Source organism: Trachurus japonicus, chromosome 10 (genome assembly GCF_045865225.1).
Source record: "Trachurus japonicus isolate A0001 chromosome 10, Traja_1.0".
In the NCBI taxonomy this organism is placed as follows: Eukaryota; Metazoa; Chordata; class Actinopteri; order Carangiformes; family Carangidae; genus Trachurus; species Trachurus japonicus.
The window spans coordinates 37,418,031-37,440,938 of record NC_140916.1 but is presented as its reverse complement, the minus strand read 5'-3'; the positions used below and the strand labels follow the sequence as shown (position 1 = coordinate 37,440,938).

The 22,908-nt window shown below is 40.9% G+C and overlaps 1 protein-coding gene across 1 annotated transcript in view; it reads right to left on the bottom strand.

Moving 5' to 3' along the window:
- Window positions 1-22,486, bottom strand: part of trappc11 (trafficking protein particle complex subunit 11) — a 43,932-nt gene extending 21,446 nt beyond the window's left edge. Inside the window, exons 1-13 of the mRNA XM_085788608.1 lie at window positions 22,133-22,486; window positions 16,367-16,595; window positions 14,077-14,246; window positions 13,709-13,779; window positions 11,728-11,842; window positions 11,512-11,611; window positions 11,300-11,373; window positions 9,478-9,574; window positions 9,012-9,145; window positions 6,598-6,739; window positions 4,693-4,786; window positions 4,074-4,153; window positions 1,487-1,565 (exon numbers count right to left, since the gene is read on the bottom strand). Of these exons, the coding sequence (XP_085644734.1) occupies window positions 1,487-1,565; window positions 4,074-4,153; window positions 4,693-4,786; window positions 6,598-6,739; window positions 9,012-9,145; window positions 9,478-9,574; window positions 11,300-11,373; window positions 11,512-11,611; window positions 11,728-11,842; window positions 13,709-13,779; window positions 14,077-14,246; window positions 16,367-16,573 (1,363 nt within the window). The 5' untranslated portion in view covers window positions 16,574-16,595; window positions 22,133-22,486. The remainder of the gene's footprint in view (window positions 1-1,486; window positions 1,566-4,073; window positions 4,154-4,692; window positions 4,787-6,597; window positions 6,740-9,011; window positions 9,146-9,477; window positions 9,575-11,299; window positions 11,374-11,511; window positions 11,612-11,727; window positions 11,843-13,708; window positions 13,780-14,076; window positions 14,247-16,366; window positions 16,596-22,132) is intronic.
- Window positions 22,487-22,908: the final 422 nt, after the last annotated feature.

Below are 22,908 nucleotides of genomic sequence, written 5' to 3'. Positions count from 1 at the left end.
GGGATGCCAAAAAATACAGTACAGGCCAAAAGTTTGGACACACTCAATGCATTTCCTTTATTTTCATGACTATTTACATTGGAGATTGGCTGTATTCGAAACCACATACTATACTGCTAGTACGTACTGATTTGGCCAAAATGTAGTATGTAGTATGCAGTATGCGAACAAAAGCAAAATCTGCAGTATGCGAAAAGTTCCCGGATGTCGTACTGATTCGGAAAATATCTCCAGTATGCATCTGACCAGTCTACATCGCGTACTGTATCCCACAATGCAATGCTCCCCTGACGTCCTAACCGTAACCAGAGCGTAACCAAAGACGGTAGTGTAGCCGTGTACCGTAACTATAGTTTAATAAAATAAAACTTAATGCAGACTGATCGGTTCATTGTAAAATATTTATTAATCTTTTGTAAATGTGGTGATTTCTGTACATAACATTAGGCTCCAGAGCCCCGAGGCAGCGCTGCTTACACACAGGAAGCTTCACTTTACATTCAAACAAACTAATGCTACTGCCACAATTGAGATTTCATTAATGAGACCAACATTTATCTCCTAAAAATAACTTAACCAGCCGGTGGTAAACCTCTAAAAATCTGCGGGTAAGTTAATTAGCGATGGTTTTCTCCCCCGGGATGAGGACGGAGGTTGGCCGGCCGAGCAGCTCTCCAGACCGGCTGCTGCCTCTGTGATGTCCCGGTCGCTGCAGAGCTTCACTTCTCCGAAAAACATCGGAGCAAACTTCTAAACAGCCGTCATTTGGATCAACTGGCCGTATATTTGGGATCGTAACAGTTACTTTCTCGCATGAAAAAATATTAAAACTTAATAAAGTTACATAATTACAGCGCTAGAGCGGGAAATAAAACAGCTTTTAGCCTGTTTACAGCTACTGCTACCGGTTGCTGTGAAATGCATTCTGGGAAACTCGTATACTGCATACTGCGATGATAACGGTGTCGGTCTGCTGAAGTAGTATACTGAATCCCACATTCAGTATGCAGTATACAGTACATATAACGCAGTATGTAGTAGGCAGTACGGTAGTATGCGGTTTGGAAAACAGCCATACTCACTGAAATTCCACTAATGAACCCTGACAAGGCAACACCACCTGTGAAGTGAAAACCATTTTCAGGTCAGGTTCACCTCTTGAAGCTCATCAAGAGAATGCCAAGAGTGTGCAAAGCAGTAATCAGAGCAAAGGGGGGCTACTGTGAAGAAACTAGAATTGGTGGTGACAAAGAAGAAAAGACGTGTTTTCAGTTATTTCACACTTTTTTGTTAATTCCACATGTGTTCATTCATAGTTTTGGTGCCTTCAGTGAGAATAAAGGAAACACATTGAATGAGAAGGTGTGTCCAAACTTTTGGCCTGTACTGTACATGTCATCATCCCTCTCTCTCTTTGTTGTAGATGAGCTGCACTGGAAGCATTAAAGGCTCTGCAGAGAGATGAGGAGAGCACGGCGATACTCACTGAGGTGACTCTTCATCCGGGGACACTTGTACTTCTTAAACTGGGCCACAGCGTTACTGAGCAGTGCTATTATCAGTTCCTGTAGGAGCAGAAAGACCATCGGGTTTTAATACATTACAGTCGCAGGACCGACACCAGTAGTTGCGTTTCCATCCACCTTTTTTTATTCGCATTTTCAAAAATTGCGAATAAATACTTGGATGGAAACGCCGGAAATTCAAAAAAAAAAAAGGCAGTAAATGCACATACAAGTTTTTACACATTGGGGGGGGTGTGTGGATTAGTCAGCGTTAGTCAGCGTATTTTAGTCAGCTGAGTGTCAACTGTTGTCATGGATACATTCACGCTCTCTTATGACGTAATCTCACGGCGCACTCCTCCTCTCCCAATAGTTGCAAAACAATAATGAATGGAAACGGGCATACATTCGCCTTCGCGTTTTGCGCATTTTCACAAAATCCGCTCTTAAATTCGATACATTTGGAAGTCCATTGTTTTATTGTGCTTCTGTTGTGTTACTTATTGTATTTTTATCTTGTTGTGCAGCACTTTGGAAACCTTGTGTTCGTTTAAATCGTGCTATATAAATAAAACCTACCAAGCCACTATTTTTAAGATCTAATGCATTAAAATTTTCAGATATTGTGTTCATAAAGACAATGGAAATCATTTTTCGAGTAAAGAACAACAGCCTTCCAGTTTGAATCCTTCAGTTATTTAAATTAAGAAAAAAAGGAAACTATAATTTAAGAGGGTTATTGATTTTTGAAATGTGTAAAGTGAGAACTAATATAAAATACAAATGTGTTTCAGTCTTGGGAGTTAAAATGTGGAATAAGCTCAGTGATGAGTTGAAGACATGTAGTTCTTTGTTGAGTTTTAAGAAAGCCTTGAAATGTAAAATAATGAAAAATTATAAAATACAGTAATGATTACTTTCATCTTATTATTTTGGACTGCTGACATTCTAGGTAATTTGATTTCATAGAGTGTAAAGGATAGGCAAATATAAGCCTCGGGCTTCAGCCTATTCCCTTTTCAGTCACTGTATGATATTTTCTTTTTTGTGTGTGTGTGTGTGTTTGCAATTGTGTATAATATGTTTTGGCTAAACTGCTCACACAAAATGGTTGATTTTGATGTTGGTGTTGTATGACCGAAATAAACAAATTTCAATTCAAAAAATTGGATTGGATTGGATTGGAGACCCAGTTAGTGTTTCCCACAGGTTTGTGCGGAGACTGTGGCGGGGGGGTGTACTACTGTCATGGATGCGCGCTCGGCTGTGTCTGTGAACATCAATAACGGCGAAAGAGCACTACTATGTGGAGATGAATGAATGGAACGATATTACGTTGGTCGAACCGATGCAACAGCTCCTTTTTCTCCGTCATTTGCTACTTCTTTTTTTTTTCCATCTGGTGCTTGGAACATTGTTTAAACCATTTCACAGGAGAAAAACACATCACCTCACTGATCAATCTTTCCTGTCAGAATGAACACAGTTGTACTACACACTCTGGGCTGGGTTTGTTGCCTGACTACTAATATTTAGAATCTCAATGTGGAAGATAAGTAGCATCTATTATCACCATTGGTACCAGCAGCAAAACCTTTGACTTTGGCATCACCAATTAACAGAATATTATTATAAAGGTGTACAGAAATGGCCGTTTGTCCTGTTTGTCGCACCGAGAAAACGAATTTGATTGGTCGTTATCAAGCGGGCGGGGTATTCAAAGCTTGAGGCCGAGCTCGGTGTGTGTGTCTCAGACGTTTGGTGAATCGTGAGCAGGCTGACGTATAATCCGTGCGCCTGCATTATCCAATGTGAAAAAAAAAAACACACTTTCATCCCGGATTTAATCAAAAATAGAATTTTGCACAAAGTTTGGCCTACATCGTCTGATAGATGAGTTATTACACTGATTTTATGACCCAGAGTGGGCTCAAATTCATGGTACACATGTTAGTTGTAATAGTTTTGGTGACTTCTGCAGGGTTCCTACAGCTTAAGCCAAGTTAAATTTAAGACTTTTTAAGACTTTTTTAAAGCCACTTGAAATGAAATTTAAGACCGACTTCATAATAAACACAAATGCAGAAAAAAGAAAAGAAAAAAACACCACATCAATTACATAGGGTTAGGGACAATTTTACCCACTTTCCTCTGTGATCCAAGGTAAAGTGACTGCTACATGAACATTGGATTGTGTCTCTTTCCAGCTGTCCTTTCTAAATAAATGTATAAAAAGTCCAGAAAAACAAAAGAAAACACTGACTCTGGAGCTGGTGGCGGTGAGAGATTTAGAGTTGACGGCCGCCACTAACTTCTCTATGTCAAAATGTTACCAATTATTTTGAGATTTGAGACCAATTACAACCATAAAATCCCACTTACCATGTGTTAACATTTTTAAGACTTTTGAAAAATTGATTTAAGACATTTTAATGCCAATTAAGGCCTTGTTTTTAGATTAATGAATTCAATGACTTTTAAGACTTTTTAAGGACCCGTAAGAACCCTGTTCTGCCTTTGAGCAGTGGAACAATGAAAGCTGTGTGTTTATTGGGTGTGTGAACTTACAGAATGAGGGACATCTCTCTCTTTAATCTGCAAGGCCAGAATCCCAGTCTTCTCCTTCTCTGCATCTGGAGGATCAATACCTGAAGCACAAAGAGCAAAAGGTCTTACTCAGACATTCCTAATGTGACTCCATGCTGCTCATGATGCTGAGAAGAACCGCTCCTCCTTCACTAGACAGAGAATCTATGCTGCTCCTACTCTTTAGTTGTTGTTTTTTTTTAGTTTAGTTTAGTTTATTTCGGCCAATACATGTCATTAAAAGAAAAGTAACAAACCAGAAAGAAAAAAGTAAATAAAGAAAAATAACATCAATCAGAGTAAATAATAAGTAAACAGAAAAAGAAAATTTGGACCGAAAAGGCTGAAGCAGCTTATTACGCCTACCCTGTTACAACAAATATTTAAAATGTACAATTTGTTATTTATTAATAAAAGAAATAAGCAATCACAAAAGAGTAAAAAGAGAGAAGCTGCTTGATTTGATTTCCCTTTCTTCTTCCTTTCCTTTCCTTTCCCTTCCTTCCTCTTCTCCTTTCCCTTCTTCCTCCCCTACTTCCTTCCTCCTCAAAAAAAAAAAAAAAGAGGGAAAAAAAGAAAAGAAAAAGACAATCAAACATACTCTGGTGTCCTTGTCTCCACGGTCTCTGCCCATAGAAGTCCAGTCCTCCACTCTGGGTGTCCAGTGGGTCGGGGGAGGGGTAGCCCGCTCCAGTCTAGAACCAGAGATCATTGGCTTCGTCATTCAGTTTGTGTTTTAAAAAAGTATCTGTCCTCCATGTCAGTCTTAAAGTGGTAAATATTAACATTTTGCTGGTGAAATTATGTAAATGCAAATATTTAGGTACTACAATGGCATAAATAGTCATACAACTATAAGATTTGGCAGAGAGTATCTTGACACATAGGGGGAGGCAGGAAAAAAAGATTCTGGGGTTTGTTGCGACTCGATTTTAAGATATCACCCTCAACATCCCAAAAAAGACAAAAAAAAGTACTGTTTGCCTGACAAATTCTCATGAAAATTATTATTTTTCAGCACTTTATGGAGAATATCTATGCCTAACATGTATATAGAAAATTTCCTTAATTCATAAGCTTCCATTTGAGTCCATGATAGCCTTTCTATCTCAAAAGCCCCACTTGCTGTGGCCGACGGTCTTCTCTATCTATCTGTTCACTTTGGGGAGACCAGAAATAGAATGGTTTCTGATCATGTCAGTTAACATGGAGTTTTTCACAATAGGTGTTGCATTGTTTGGAGACAGCCTGTAGCTTTCCAGTAGCTGGTAGAAAGGCTATCTTGAGGCGCGTTTCCACTGCAGGAACTTGGGGGTAATTTTACGGGGCCAGCCCCGTTGGTGCGTGTTTCCACTGCAGGAACCTCCCCCACAGGGCCATTTACAGGAACTTTTACGGGGGCCAACGGAGAACCTACTCCAGGGTAGGTACTCCGTTGGGCCCTGAAAAGCTCCTGGGTGGGGCTCGAGGTTAACCCGGCACTGATTGGCTAAAGCTAGAGCAGCTAGGCTCTGACGCTACCAGAAAGCACCAAAACAACCGGCATTTTAAAAAGGGGGAGCAGAAGGGGCATTAGCCCAGCAGACACCGCTGTAAACAACAAGGAAACAGCAGGAAGATGTACACAAATGGGCCGACGATGAGGTGCAGACATTGATGCAGTCTACGGCACCGAGGAGATTCAGAGGGGGTTTGAGTCATCGCGGCGAAATGAAAATATCAGCGCACTTCGACACACTGGGGATCCATCACGCCGTGAAACAATGCCGTGAAAAGTTAAAAAAAAAAAAAAAAAAACTCAAGCAGGATTACAATCAACCGCCATGCGCACAAACACACAAACCAGAAACGCGCCTACCGCCTCAGCTCCTTCCATCCTTCTTCTCCGTTGTTGTTATGATTTTTGTGCATGTGCTTGTGACCTGCCTGGGTGACGTCACGGTCGAAACTGTCGCACAGCGATTAAGCAGCGATCGAAACTCATGACGTGGCCGCGGGGTCCTACTCTGCAGTGGAAACACGGCCACTGAGAGGGCCGAGTGAGAGGACGGTTCCTGTAGAAGTTCCTACCCCCTCCCTTTACCAGGAACTCCTGCAGTGGAAACACGGCTTTGGACTCAAATGGAAGCATATACATGTTAAGCATAGATATTCTCCATAAAGTGCTGAAAAATAATAATTTTCATGAGAGGCGAACATCTTGGCGAACATCTTAAAATTGAGTTGCAACAAACCCCAGAATCTTTTTTTCCTGCCTCCCCCTAGGTGTCAAGATACTCTCTGCCAAATTTTATAGTTGTATGACTATTTATGTCATTGTAGTACCTAAATATTTGCATTTACATCATTTCGCCAGCAAAATGACCCCAGAAAGGGGTTTTGGCCCCTGTAGCTTTCCAGCAGCTAGTTGACCAGGTTGTCCACCCAGGTTTTAATCCTTGAAGTTCCTAGATATCATTTCTGCTGTCAAACCTTTTACAACGCTCCGTGTCTGTTTTTTCCTCACCTGACAGAGCTGCTGAGCCATCTGCTTCCTCTCCTGGCTGTAGCAGGCCGCCTGCTGGTAGTAGAAACCCGGGTTCTGGGTCTGGATGGCTGTCAGACCCAGTTTGATGGCTTCATCAAACAACTCCCCAAAAGACTGAAACCTGACAGAGGAGGAGACGGGGGGGGGGGGGGGGGGGGGCATGAGTGAGGAAATATCGGAGAGTTGATACGTCCTACCTACAGTATGCTTCATCACCAGTGCAAGTTGGCTTTGTACATGTCTGGGATGTTTTGGCTTCATTCTTATGCAGTGGGAGAAAGTGGAGACACGTGGTCTATCATGATGTACGGCTGTCTTTACACTGCAGGCCTTGATGCCCAATTGCGATTTGTTGCCTATATCCGATTTTTTTGACGGTCTATTTACATGTTCTATCAGAAGTGACCCATATCTGATATCTGCATTTACACCTGCTGTGCCTGCACGAAACAACCCGCTGGAAATAAACTAGTGATTTTTATTTTAATACAGGAGATTGTCATGTTATGATTCCATAATATTTTTAAACGAAGGTGAGTCTGGTGTTCAGAGTTTATATCCAACACGTCACTTACAAAGTGAACGTTATAAAATAAAGTTAGTGAAGTGGCTGCGTGGAGCGGAGCTGCTGTGAGATGAGCAGCTGACAGTAACAGTAACGTTGTGCCACCATTCGATCCTCCGTCGCTCACGTAGTGAGGACGGGACAACCTCTTGGACACATTTGTGTACATTGTTTGTTTTTCCTCTCTTGATTTCTTATCGGCTCGGTTCAGTTTGTACCGATAGGAAAACGTGAAATCTGGTTTTTAACCTTGCGCGCTCTCTTTTTTCACACTCCCTCGCTTGCCCTCGTATCGATCCGCATAGAAATGAATGTTATTGTAGGCCTATATGGAAACAAGAACTAGTGAGGGGGGAAAAACAGACGCGCGGACACCACAAAAATGAAACACTGCTGACCACAGCTGGCCACAGCTGGCCACAGCTGGCCACGGTAGTCCAGGTCAGCCCCACGTGTCAATCACAGGCTACAGAGGTTAAATGGTAAATGGACTTGCACTTATATAGCGCTAGGGTTGCAAAGGGCGGAAAATTTCCAGTAAATTTCCAGAAAATTTCCAGAAACTTTCCATGGGAAGTTAAACTGGGGAATTTTGGAAATATTCCAAATTGGAAACTTGCCATGGGAATTATGGGAATTTATGGGAATTATTGGGAATTAACTGGAAATTGGGGGTCATTTAAACAAACTGTATCATATCTGAAACATAAATGCAAATATTTAGTTTTGTCATAAGCAGACATCCATGCAAAATAATACAATTAAAAAACATTTCAACTGATTTATTTGTGAGCAGAACTTTGTATGAACAATCAATTATTTTCCTGAACAACAAAAACATATGAATGTTTAGTAAAATACCCCCCCCCCCAAATAAAAAAAAGTAAGCAGTGTGCTGTGTGCATGTGATTGAGGAATAGCCTAGATATTCAAGTGTACTTGCATTAAATCTGGTTGTTTTAGCCAGGATTATGCTACAATATATTTCCCCCAACTATATTTAAGTTCCCTGTTAAGGGCCAACCTTCAATTTTGTAAATTTCGGATTTATTCCTGTTTATTCCCATATATTCCCATTAATTCCCATAAATTCCCATGGAAAGTTTCCAACTTTGAAAAGTTCCGGAATTTTGCAACCCTATATAGCGCTTTTCTAGTCACTTGGACCACTCAAAGTGCTTTACAATATTATCATTGATGACGTATGACACGCACATTGCCAGGAAAGATCCGATCTGTCTGTTTAGACTGCAGACGCATTGGCATTGATTCATTTCCACATATAACGGGGCCTGAATCTGATCTGACAACATCCGATTCAATGCGCATTTGTCCCGTTTACACATTCATGTTACAGATCCGATCTGAGCCACTTGAGAGGAAAAAATCGGAATTGGGCCACTTGAACCGTGCAGTATAAAGACAGCCGTAGTCACTGAACCTGACATGCTTCTGTTATTGTTGTTGTTCATCCACGTTAAGTTTGGATGTGTTCTTCACTCTGACACTCAGCAGTACACAGTTGTAGAGTGGTCACTCCATGCCAACAGACTGACTGGATATCTGCACAAATAAGCAGGTGTACAGCTGTCCCTAATAAAGGGCTCAGTGGGTTTTTCATCCTCTTTAATTCCTCCAAACAGTACAGAGGAAACTAATAGTAATCTAAGTGGTGGTTTAGAACATGACCTGTGCTCACTGTCAACAAGACAGAAATTGGTTTGTGCAAAAAAAAATATGTGCACAGATCTTCATCATACTCATGTGATTCATGAATGAACACAGGTATGAATCTATATATAGTGAGATGACCGTCTGTGTATCTTACTGTTTAGACATCCATGCAGCGTGCTCAAAAGCCAGCTCAGCACTGCCGATCTTCTTTTTACACAGGTCAATGTGCTTCCTGAACTGAGCTATGGCATCCAAGGGAGTGTTGTGCTGGAAACACAGACGACAGATCTGAAGAGACAGAAAAAAAGGAGAGAAAGACAAAAGGATAAGTGTTATATACTGTAGTTACATTTTTGCTTGTTTATTCTCAGTGACAACTAAGAACTGTGGTTCATTCAACCTCTCAGTACAAAGTCTGGACAGACATCACTGAATGGACATGTAGAGGTTACTGCACTACCCAGAATACACATGTCCGCTCCATAACATTAAGGGTTACTTTGTGTATTTAAAGGTGGAGAATTAAATCAGTGATCAAGGTAGACAAACCCTTTTAAAACATCTGCTTAAGTATATAAGACAGTATTGTACTGTCACACCCAGTGAGTCCAGAAACATACCTTATAGTTGATGAACCCAGCCATAGTTTTAATCTCCAACATGTTGGTCTCATGGGCTCGAAGCTCATGGACAAGACTGTATGCAGTTCTGTAATACCTGTGGAAATAAACACCCACATGTGTAAGCTCATACTTAAGAACTGGTTTATGATTATTATTATTTTTATGTCTACCTCTCTAACACTTTGACAATGTGATAAGTTGTGGTAGAAGAAAACATTGGTTGCATTTTGTCTGGAAAATGAATAAATAAAAAAGACCTGTTAATAACAGGAATAAATCAGTTTTCAGTGCAGCTTGTTTCATACACTATTGGGGACTGATCATGGCAAAAAATCTGACATTATGAAAATAAATGTATTTGCAACCCAAATTCAGTAGAACAGTATACAAATTATGCGTTTTAGTTTTTCCAACTATAGTATACTACATGATACATTTTTCTGAGTATCGATGCAATTCTTTATTGATTCCTGTGGGTTTTCTGTGTAGAAAGAATTAGGCCTATACAGGTTTTCAATGTCTACAAGGCTAATTTTATTATGGTTATTTGGTTTCCCTTTGCCCTCCCCCACTGGGCACTGGTCTGTCTCTCTGACTCTGTCACTAACTGGAACGGATGCTGCAGTGTAATGTAATGATGGACTGACACAGTGTTTCTTCTACAGCCATTCAGGTGGTCTGATATATTGCCAGTGCCACTGCTAAAAATTTCACTCAGTTGAGTGAGTTACAGTGAGTTACTGCTCCTCACAGACCCGCTCATCCTCCTTCAGTGAATGGAGCAGTTAGTAACAGATCGTAGAGCCACAGACATTGCAAATTGCACCGATAGTGTCATTTTGTGTGAAACTAGGCTACCATTTGGACCACTTCTGTCTCGACTTTGTGGAGTACGTTATTGTTATAATGGCATTGTTCTGCGAGGCATGGGAAGTGGAAGGCTTACATAAGGTAACTGATAAGCAAAAATGAAAAATAATGTTGATGGATTGAATGAGACTCTCAACTGGAACTGCTTCTCGATTCCCATCTCTAAGGTTGTCTTTACACTGCAGGCCTTGATGCCCAATTCTGATTTGTTGCCTATATCTGATTTTTTTATTTACATGTTCTATCAGAAGTGACCCATATCTGATAATCTGCATTTACACCTGCTGTGCTTGCATGAAACAACTCGCTGGAAATAAACTAGTGATTTTTTTTTAATACAGGAGATTGTCACGTTATGATTCCATAATATTTTTAAATGAAGGTGAGTCTGGTGTTCAGAGTTCATATCCAACACGTCACTTACGAAGTGAACGTCTGTCCTTGCTAAATAAAGTTAGTGAAGTGGCTGCGTGGAGCGGAGCTGCTGTGAGATGAGCAGCTGACAGCGACGGTGACAGTTGTACCACCGTTCGATCCTCCGTCGGACAGCCTCTTGGACACATTTGTGTACATTGTTTGTTTTTCCTCTCTTGATTTCTTATCGGCTCGGTTCAGTTTTTGCCGGTAGGAAAACCTGAAATCTGGTGTTTATCAGATTGGGCCACTTGAACCGTGCAGTGTAAAGACAGCCTAATATTGGAGGAACTAATGCTGCTTTTCCACTAGTGCAGCGGTGGTACGGTTTGGCACGGCACGGCACATTTGTGAAGATTTTCTAATCCTCTATTCACTGTCTCACTGCTTCATGGTTTTCATTTGCCCCAACCTTTTCTTTACAGGTCCCCTGAAAGCTGGCTGAAAACTACTACTGTCTATGGTCCTACAAGGAGGAGATGAGAGCAAAACGTCAGCAGAATGAAAGAACTCCTGAATCTGTGGCCTCACTCACTTGAGAGCGTTCTGCGTGTCCTGTTTCAGCTCACTGAAGAAAGCGATTTTAAACTGGTGCCTGACGAACAGCAGCTGGGAACACAGAGAGGGATCAGACATGTCACAGTTTGGTTTTTCATGCTTAGATGATTTGTACAACGTGGGTTATGCTGCATTGATTGATTAGCATAGGTTTAGTCAGAATGTGTAGCTGTATTGCACACTACCTACCTGATGTGTCGTCTTGTTAAGGAACTCCTTGTGCGACTTGACGCGACGGATCTCGGTGTAGTAGTATGTCTGAGCGTGTTCGTAGAAGGCATTCTCCAACCTGGAGGGCAACAGACAGACGTCTCAGTGGAACCAGTGGAGTTAAAGTACCAGGCCTATATCCCCGTCTTACTGCCCCATTGGGAACCATGTTGTATTTAGTTGGTTGAATATTACCTTATAATGTAGCCCACCAGGTGGTCGGTGTGAGGCAGCACAAACAGACTCTTGCCAGACAGATCACAAGCATTACAAAGGGCTGATGCTCTCTCTGAAGCAACCAGGTCCTCTCCTGTGGAAGAGAGAGCACTGATGGTTTAGCATGGCAAAGAAACCAGGAGCAGACGCAGCAAACATGCAGTCTAGTTTAAAGGGATAGTAGCATTTTTTCTACAAATAGCCCCTAGGTACTTTAATTGCAGTAGAAGACCCTCTGCACTCCTCCCGTTAGCAACGCCAGCCCATAATCAGGGATGCAAACGGGTCAGGACCAAAAAAGAGAGGAATTGTCTGGTGGGGGGGGGGGGGGGGGGTGCTCACCATTAACAAATTATTACATTATAATATCATGGAAAAGTCAATTTCCAGTAATTCAACCCCAACCAAGTATTGAGTGCATATAGATGGACATAGTTTTCAGAAGGCCAACATTTCTATATTAAAAATGCTTAAAAAAAAAAAAAAGAAAAATCCTTTGCAATATTTCCATTTTGGAGATACTGAATTTTAGGTCTTCACTGAATGTTAGTCATAATTATTACTATTAAAATAAATTGAATAAATAAAGACATGGGATGTTTCATTCAGTGTGTAATGGACAGATATATAATGTGTTAGTTTCACTTTAATTGAACACAATCTAGGAGGCGACGTCTTTCCACTCAGGGCTTCCTTCACCTCTTAAACGGGGCAGAGCTCCGTGGGAACACCTGCCTGACACAGCAACGTAGGGAACCGTGCATGTCTGCGGCGCACAGCTCCACTCCACGGACATGCATGGGGGGAAAAAAACGGCGTCGCCGTGGCACCGACTGCACGCGGATACGCGCCGCTTTAACGAGCGCTCTACATTGGAGGTCGGCTGTTATCAGTATAATCAGAGACCATGAATGAGTTCGCCTCAGTTTCACGTGATTGTCACTGTCAGCCTGTTAGAGAAACATTTTACTGACCCCAGCTGAGACACTGAGACCCCCCCCCCCCTCAAAACAAAAACTCTTCGGATCTGAACGATTCACACAAGTCACCTAATTGGTCATGAAAAAAGCGAGTTTCGCTTTTCGGCGCGCTGTTTGCATCCCTGCATAATAGCCCAGCCCAGAGATTTACAACATACAGTGTTGTGAACAGACCCAAAGAAACGGCCTATTTTCACGGCCTAAAAGAGGTTTTACCTGAAAAAAAAAACACAGTTCCATTGTTCACTATAATATAATTTTTTCCAGCCCTTCAAAGTGCAGGAAAAACACAGTTTTTATTTGGACCTAACCAACTCACGTATCCCTCCGCCCAGGGTTAGCGCCGCCGATCAGCAGTTGGTTAGGTTGTGATCATAGATGACATGGCATATATTTTTTATGTAAGTCCCTTTGAAATATAGGAGTCCCATGACCAGCCAAACTCCTAAAAAAAAGCGTGATTTATAGTCCAGAATATGGTACTTTTAGCATATGGCAACAGGGCCGTTGCTAGGAATTCTGGGCCCCCTTAAAGAATACTAAAGTGGGCCCCTGCCCCCTGACTTTTCCACTTTTTTTCATAGACTACGTTTGTATTATCATTTTTTATTTAGCCTACTTTGTTTTGATGCTAATGCAGCATTACTATGAGTATTAGTCAGGGTCTTATGCAGAATAATTCAGTCATACAAAGATTAGACTACTGGGGTTTTTGTGGGCCCTACTGGGTGCTGGGGCCCTAGAATTATCATCACCTTTTTCCCCTATACAGGACAACGGCCCTGTATGGCACTACAGGACCAGTTAAATATAAAACACAATTATACAATATATATATAAGTAGGGGGTCCCCGCTCCATCTCTCCATCAGTTTGGGGGTCCTTGGCCTGGAAAACGTTGAAGACCCCTGACTTAGGGGCTATTTGTAGATCATACAACCCCACTTTTAAAAAAAAGATACTATCCCTTTAAGGCTTTACCTGGAGGCAGGGGAGTTTTCTTCTGGATTAGAACCACAGCCACCTTGGTGTTTCTGCCCTGAAGACTGGTCCTGAAGACAAACAGATACAAAACTGCAGATAAAAGTCACTGTGGTTGTCTTTCTTATAGAAGAGCATCGGGTGTATATACTATAACCCAGTCTGTTTATTCCAGCTATGATGGCTCTCAGGAAAGCTTTCAGTACAAACTCCATGAACAAGGTTTGAAAACACACCGTAGTCTTCCATCAAAGCAACATGACCTGCCATTTATTTAAAGTTACTGAGTGGAAATGGACAAGGTTTCCCAGGGCAATGAAACTGTGAAGTGTGCTGCAAAGTTATTGGCTCTCTCACTCAAAACCCACCTGACTATCTCTACTTTCGTGGCACATTCAGACTGCTTCTCCTTCCACTGCGGGTCGTCCCAGTCCAGCTCATAGAAGAGAACCACCAGAGCAGGTACCAGGTTCAGATGTTTGTTCATCCAGCCTGTCTTCAGGATGCCTTTGGGGATGTACCACTCATAGGACGTTCGCTGGGAGAAGGACACACAGAGGACACATCTGTTACCAAACACTCAGGGAAAAGACAGCATTTATTATAGACAGTTTTTTATTTATTGTACTTCTATTTATTTTTATTTATCTTAGTGGGCTGGCACGGGACCAGGGCATCGCAATTTTGTTCATCCCATGTTTTTAACATGTGTTGTATGACAATAAAGAGACCTTTGACCTTTGACCTTTGACTGTATCACTGACATAATAAATGCATGATTTTTTTTTATTGGTCATTCCAAGAGTATAAACTCTGGTCACAACCAAAGGGTAGGGGCAGAAGCCTCAGCTTATATATAGCCCCCCCTTTTCTTACATATCAATCAAACCAAGAAGCATATACATTAAATTTAAATTTAAATGTAATTGAGGATGAACTGCATTTTGTGTTTCATTGTCCGTTATATGATGAAGCCAGGCAGTTTTTGTTTCAGAAAATGCAAAATGTGAAACCTGAGTTGTTTTGGGTTGATGATGAGGTAAAGTTGGAATGGTTCTTCAGAAAAGAAGTCTTTACTAGAGCTACTTTCATAAAAACTGCCTGGTCAAAAAGAAAAAGTGAATTATTTATGTGAATTCCATGTGGTTTTTGTTTTGTTTTGTCTGTGCTCTGATGATCTTGTTTGGTGTCTAATTATGATGATAATGTGTCTTGTAGCTAAGCCCTGATAGGCTGGGCGCCTTAATTGGTGCACGACACGTAAATAAATATAAATTCAATTCAATTCATACACACCTACGTACAAACATATGTATCTCATATACACCTACACACACATACATGAATAGGTCTATTATACATTCACATACATAGCTACAAACATACATACATCTATCTTTTCTTTAAGTAGTGATAATTATAATACTCAATGCTCTCCATTGCTTGGTTACTGAAGAGTGTGTATTTAGCTATCATCATGTCTTTGTACCTTTATTTTAAATATTAGAACATTCTTACTGTATTTTAGTCACAAACAGAAATGCACCTGCTTTTTCATAACTGTATTGTAGACGGGCTGTTTCCAGTTTAGTTTGTTTCTGAGGGCGTAACCCCCCCTCTCTCTCTCTGAACATGGACTGTATGTTGGAAGGAAGCAGGTTATTTCTGGATTTGTACATGGCTAACGCTGCTTTCTGGTCTACCAAGTCCATGCATTTAAGTGCTTTTGACCTTATAAATAATACATTGGTATGATCATAAAAGCCAACATTATTTACTATCCTTACTGCTTTTTGTACTGTACTGAACATCTGATGCACTCTCTCTATCCTCCACTCTAGGGATGTCACGATTATACATCTTCTTGGTGCGATTATTGTCAGATTAATAATCACGGTGTTACGATTATCACGATTACACTGCAAAAACTCAAAATCTTAACAAGAATATTTGTCTTATATCTAGTCAAAACAAATCTCATTATACCTAAAATATGTATATTTATACATATACATACACATACATCGTTTATACATTAAAAAGTAGCTTGTTTTTAGACACTTTTTTTTACAGATTTTTCTACTTATTTCAAGTGAAAATTTGTTTGAAACATGTGAAAATTATCTAAAAACAAGTTAATTTTTAGTGGAAAGAGATTCGTTTTGACTAGAAATGAGACATTTTGACAAGAAATAAGACAAATATTCTTGGAAAGATTTTGAGTTTTTGCAGTGTATTATGCATTTATCAATTTCACAACACTATGAATGTGTAAAATCAAAAATAGTCCAAATATAATTACATTACTCATTGTTTACACTAAATATTTAATGTATCTATTAATATAGGACCAATTATTAATCCCCCAGGGTAAGTGTTTGAAATAAATTGTCATCTATACCAAATGTTTACGTTTATTTTAATCGTTTTTTGTTTGACAGGCTAACATTTAATTTCCTACAATTCAGTGTTACGTTAGTTAAATGGACCAGTATCTAAGCATTTACCTTTATTTTGGTGCACCGATATGGTTCCGACATCATCTTTTTTGGGAAGTGACGGTATTTAGGAATCTTTACGATTAATTAATTAATTGTGGCTTTTAATACCACGATTAACTGTGAAGACGAGTAATTGTGACATCTCTACTCCACTCACCTTGGTGCGACACTTGGGGTACTCGTGGTCTCCTGGGAGCACCTTGAAAGAGATGGGTACTCTATCTGCTCGACGGTTAGCGCAGAAGGCATCCCAGATGGCTCGGTGAACAGCGTTGTACACCACATCCAGACCGGTCAGAGCCACAAAGGCCATTGGCCGGCAACATAGCTCCGGGGGAAGTTCCCACTGGGAACCTGCCATCATGGTTCAACAACAACGGACACCCCTGCACAGCACAAGACAGAGCAAAGACGGAGCAACATCATCAGTCAGGACAGAGGCAACGGGATCAAATGAGTAACACATTGATTTCCTGCATGTGTGAAAGTCAAGAAAGGCTCATGTGTTGTCTCACTGGTTTTAGAGCAGAAGTTACCCCTTTAAATATCCTATCAGGGCTATCCTGACTGACTTTATTCACTAGGAGCACAGTGGCCCCCTAACTTAAAATGTTAGAGGTGCAAGCAGAGCATTTACAATCATATTCAAATTTTCTCAACTCAACTCAAAGTTTATTTCTATAGCACATTTAAAAACAACCTTAGTTGCCCAAAGTGCTGCACAACGTACAGGTGCTAGCAATATAAATAAAACTACATAAATCATCAAACATAGATTAGCAGTAAAATAGGGCAGTAAAAACAGTTACTAAGATAAGATAAAACAAATAAAAGCTATACTAAAAGATAAACATAAAAAGCCAGGGTGTCAGGGTGAGTTGAAGGCCAGAGAAAAGAGGTGAGTCTTTAAAAGTGATTTAAAAAGCTCCAGGGTTTCAGGGTTTTTCTTTTAATTCATGATCCTCACACACATTTCCCTGACACCTGTAATGACAGATTTCAGATTCTTTGAGTTGCCCCTTCCACGTTTCACCATTGTTTAAAAAAAATTAGGGCTGTCAGAGTTAACGCGTTAATCGCGATTAGATTAATTAAAAAAATTAACGCGATTAAATTTTTTAATCGCGGTTAATCGCGGCCCATTTTGTCCTCTGTCTGCTGGACTGGAGGACTGGAGTGTGGGACCTCCAGTCCAGTAGGTGGCGGTAAGGCACCTTCAAGTTGGTTGCTACACAAATATACACAGTCTAACATATATCCACAGCTCTATCCATTGATTTTTTGACGGCTTTGTTGTCAACAAATGCACATGGCCATGTATTGATTTTTTTGACATCGGTTGTCAACAAATGCACGTGGCGATGTATTGATTTTTTTGACGGCATCGCTTGTCAACAAATGCACATGGCCAGGCAGAGACGTAGCAAAGTAAAGGGCAATTTCCACTGGATGCAATTCGTTTCAATTCTGTGCCAGTTTCATGCATCATGTGTTATGATTAGGTAGGCCTACTAGGTCTGGTCTAAAAGTTGTTTGTCTAGAGATTATAACACTTTGGAGTGTTGAAAGTCCAAAGCGCCATATATAGCCTAATATTTTTAATAGAGATTAATCGCGAGTTAACTATGGAAAAAATGCGATTAATCGCGATTAAAAAAATTAATCGTTTGACAGCCCTAAAAAAAATACAATATATTGGTTGCACATGTTGCACACCGTCTCAAATTTTAGGGGCAAAATGCCTCCATTTAAAGGGATAGTAGCATTTTTTTAAAAGTGGGGTTGTATGATCTACAAATAGCCCCTAAGTACATTAATTGCAGTAGAAGACTCTCTGCACTCCTCCCGTTAGCAACGCCAGCCCATAATAGCCCTGCCCAGAGATTTACAACATACAGTGTTGTGAACAGACCCAAAGAAACGGCCTATTTTCACGGCCTAAAAGAGGTTTTACCTGAAAAAAAAATACACAGCTCCATTGTTCGCTATAATATAATTTTTTCCAGCCCTTCAAAGTGCAGGAAAAACACAGTTTTTATTTGGACCTAACCAACTGCTGATCGGCGGGCGCTAACCCTGGGCGGAGGGATACGTGAGTTGGTTAGGTCCAAATAAAAACTGTGTTTTCCTGCACTTTGAGGGGCAGCGAACAATGGAACTGTGTATTTTTTTTCAGGTAAAACCTCTTTTAGGCCGCGAAAATAGGCCGTTTCTTTGGGTCCATTCACAACACTGTATGTTGTAAATCTCTGGGCAGGGCTATTATGGGCTAGTGTTGCTAACGGGAGGAGTGCAGAGAGTCTTCTACTGCAATTAAAGTACTTAGGGGCTATTTGTAGAGCATACAACCCCACTTTTAAAAAATGCTACTATCCCTTTAAAATGTTAGGGGCGCAAGCAGAAAATGTACAATCATATTTACATTTTCTTTTTATTCATGATCCTCACACACATTTTCCTGCCACCTGGAATGACAGATTCCAGATTCTTTGAGTTGCCCCTTCCACGTTTCACCAATGTCTAAAAAAAAATACAATATACTGGACTGGTTGCACGTGTGCAAGTAGATGAAAAATTTACTTGCACCGTCTCAAATTTTAGGGGCAAAGACTAGATAATTTTGTCAGGATGTATTTGAATGTATTAAAGCAGATATCAGTGGCACGGCCGTTTCGGCTAATGCTGTGTTCAAGGCAGGCTTTTGAAACCGTAAGTTACAGCTTCAAGTCACAACTACGACTTGGTAGCGTTCCAGGTAACCCGTAGCTCGTGTTTTTACCGTCCTGTTGTCTGTGAAAGTTCCCTATAACGGCCACTCGTAACTTCCGACCCGTGAACTCGTACCAGATCGAACTGGTATGACTTCACAGGAAGGAAAAACACAAAGTACGAGTTTCCTTGAACGCACCATGAGTTAGCAGCCCCCGCCCATAGACTGTAAAAAGAATGGACGTAGCGTCCGTGACGTCACCCATTGGTTTTGGGGAGTCGTTTTTGTGACTCAAATATGGCGGCCTGAACAGCGCCATGTTGGATTGGCCGGCCGAGACCCCGCCCACTGGCCTCGAAGCAGCTGCCCACGGAGCTGCTCGGACCTGTCACTCAACGTTTCCGCGCCCTAATTGGCCAGAATTTTAACCTAATAACAGTAAAACGGTAGAGTTAAAAAAAAATTCACCCCCCTCAGAGTGTGTGCGGGGGTAGAAACTATCGATTGAGACGAAAAAACGTTCTGACACCAGGCTTTTAACATGTTTACTGAGGATGTAAAGTCGGCGATTTTAACATGGGGGTCTATGGGGAATGCTCCCTTCTGACACCAGCCCCCAGAGGAATCCGAGGGGATTGCAGTTTTTTGAACGCGGAAGTGAGCTTCACTTCTCAGACCAACAACTGCCCCCTTGCCCCCGCCCTTGTCAGGCATCAATTGGTCCTCGTGCTACGTCACCACATTCACGCGCATCCCTTGGCTGCACACACAGCCCTTCATGCCGTTCTCTCCCCTCATTGGATAACACTTGTATCCCACAAGGAAAATTTTCTCCTCGGGTTACAGCAGAGCAGAGTGACGGAGAGACTCGTGTTTAGGCTGAAATACTTCATGTAAGTGATTGCTGACGGAAAATAGGACTATTTAGGACTTACATTAACAAAAACATTCCACTGATATCTGCTTTAAAGGATAGCCCCTTGAGATGTAGCAACTCATTTTCAAGGGGGTCCCTGAACAAACATATATATAGAACACACAACATCAACAATTCATTAGATTCACATGACGTCACTGTGTTTCTGCGCCGCCATATTTGTGTCCGAATCAGGGCGATCTGGGCACAGATCACAGCGTCACGTTACCAGAACAAGTGGAGTAGTATAGGAGGAAATCAGCAAGAGACCGAAAATTGACATTATTTGAAAGATGCCAGGATTATATTGTGCTGTTGACTGTGATAGCAGTCGCCAAAAAAAACCCGGACTGCAGTTTTATTCCATCCCAAAAGACGTAAAGTTATAGGCGGAATAAATGGTTGACTGCAGGTAGTCTATCAGTGGCAGCATTTTTAATAACATGGATATATTGAATTCTGCATTTTGATTACTTTCTTATTAATTACTCATTGATTCTGCATTTAGGGTCTTTTATTTCTGTATAACAGACCGTTGCTAAGTAAAACGGGTCGTTGCTAGGGACGCCGCTCTGATCAGCAGAGCAGGGCAGAAGAACTATCAAGGATGTTTACCTTGTGTTTCAGTTTTACCAGCTTCAGACTAATTGTGATGTTAGAAAAATGACTTGTAGCTTGTTAGAGGGAGAGTGGAGGCTCTCTGCCTCCCTCACCGCTGCTGGAATCAAACCTGCGATCAGAGCGGACAGAGCGGACGGACCAGCGCAGTGTCACAGCTGTGACCAGCTGTGTCTGTGCCGCCGCGAGTCCGTGACACTAGTGCCGTATCGTAATCTCTTATGACAGACAGGACGACATAAATGCGCACATCGTAACATTTACATGATAATTCATCAATCTACTGAGTGATTATCAAAAGCTCGTTGAAAACAACTACACACTAGTCGACAGGAGGAGGGGGAGGAGCAAACAGTGGAGAAGTGACCGGACTAAGGACTTTGATCAACATTACGTCTCAAATTAATTAATTAATTCATAAACTGTGTAATAAGTGGGATAATATAGAGTTTGTCTGTTGTTATAGAGATATAAATCCAGACAGGATGTATGAAACCCGGTCATTTTGTTAAGAAACTGTCATTTCCATCCTGCGGTTTGCATGCTGTCATATGGGGAGACCTGTCAAATCGGACACAAATATGGCGGCGGTCCCTTCGACGTGACGTCACTGCAACCCATGAATACACTACATTACATTGTAGACATACATAACAATAACAATACAACAAATACAGACATCCTGCTCACACACTCCCACATACCACCGCTACCCCCATAAATTTAACAAACAGAATAGAAATATTCAATAACATAGTAGGAATAACGAAATAACAAAATGGAGAAAGAAAGAATAACAATGAATGAATGAATCAATTAAGTAATTCACTAAAAACATGAGCAATTTGTTTTAAGATATAAATATAGTGACCTCCTGAAACAATGAAAAGAGGTAATATAACGCAAAGAAGGAGGGAGATTATTCCAATCAAATGGGCTCTATATTGAAATGACTGATAAAGCAATCAAAACTACAAAACTTGCTTATAGAAATGCGGACTAACTATTTTGATTTTGAAAACATATATTTGAGATCAATCTGCACCTTAGGGAAAGGCAGATCATTAGTCTATTATCGACGATGTAAAAAAAACAACAACACCAACAACAGCAGTTTAGCTCAAGAAGTCGGTTCAAAAATAATCTCTCAACATTTGTTAAAGTTATTCTCCCTGATTCACTTAATTTACAATGTAAAATGTGTTAAGCTGTAATCATTTGTAGAAATCGCTGCAACGTTTAGAGATCCGATGTTATATTATATTGTGCTGTTGCTGTTTCCACAGCACCTGACCTGACATAAACAACAAGTCACAAGACTGTGAGGTTAGCAGTTAGCACCAGCTGAGCACTGAAGCTAATTAGCAGCCAGCAGTGACACTTGTTTCTCGTACTAACACGTTATCACTTAGCTACGTGGAGATTTTTTTCCAAATGCCTTTGCACAGATACGTTTTTTTTTGTTTTTGTCAATATAACAAACTGTCATGCATCCCATAAGCGGGAGATAATTAATATTTTCTCTAGCTGTGTAAAGACATATAGACGAAAGCGGAAGTAAGATAACCTCACTCGACTACCGTTACTAGCATTGCTGCAGCCTGTTAGCATTGCCATTAAATCCGCAACACAGCTACATTAACTGTAAAAACTGATTAATAGATAAGACAGTAACATACCTCAGCTGCATTACTTTAGGTGAACTGGTAATTGTGCTAGTTCTTGCTCCCAAACTGGTCTTGACGGAGAGCTTGTCTCATAAGGCTAGCTGCTAGCTGCTAGCTGCTAGCTGTTAGCGTTAGCTGGTGGGCGAGGCTACGAATTTAACAAGCAGATAAACGTCAGGACAGTTTTAGTTTGAAGCTGCCTGCCTTCGTTTGAGCTGGGCTCCAACTCTAGTTAACCACCTGACAGCTAGACACCAACGTGTCAACCTCGACACATCCAGAAAAACACAGATAATTCAACAGCTGTTGTGTTGTTGAAGCAACTGCAGCCGGGCTAGCTGTTAGCTACCTGGTCAGAACACTTCCGGTTCGGCTTTTCAAAATTAAACGGCCACTTCAGACCGCATCAGTAAAATTGAACAAATAAGGTAAATGATGAAAAAGAATCAATAGGCTACTTGTGGTATTATGATGATAATGATCATCTTAAAAATACATGCACTTTATTGCACATTAATAAATGGTGTAGTAAGGCCTGCAACAAAATCACCTGATATGACCATTTATGACCTTCTGTTCAGCCTTATTTGTTGTGTAACCGTCTGAGAGCTAGGAAGTGTTGAGGATAAGAAAAATAATATTTTTATTACCAGAGTGAAGACATGTTAATCTAGCACGACTGTTTGAAAATATCACATTATTAGGCCAACCACACAGCCAAGAGGATCTCTGCATATGGAGCTAAGAGCTGTAGCTCAACAAACCGGTAACCTGGAGGGGTGAGAGGA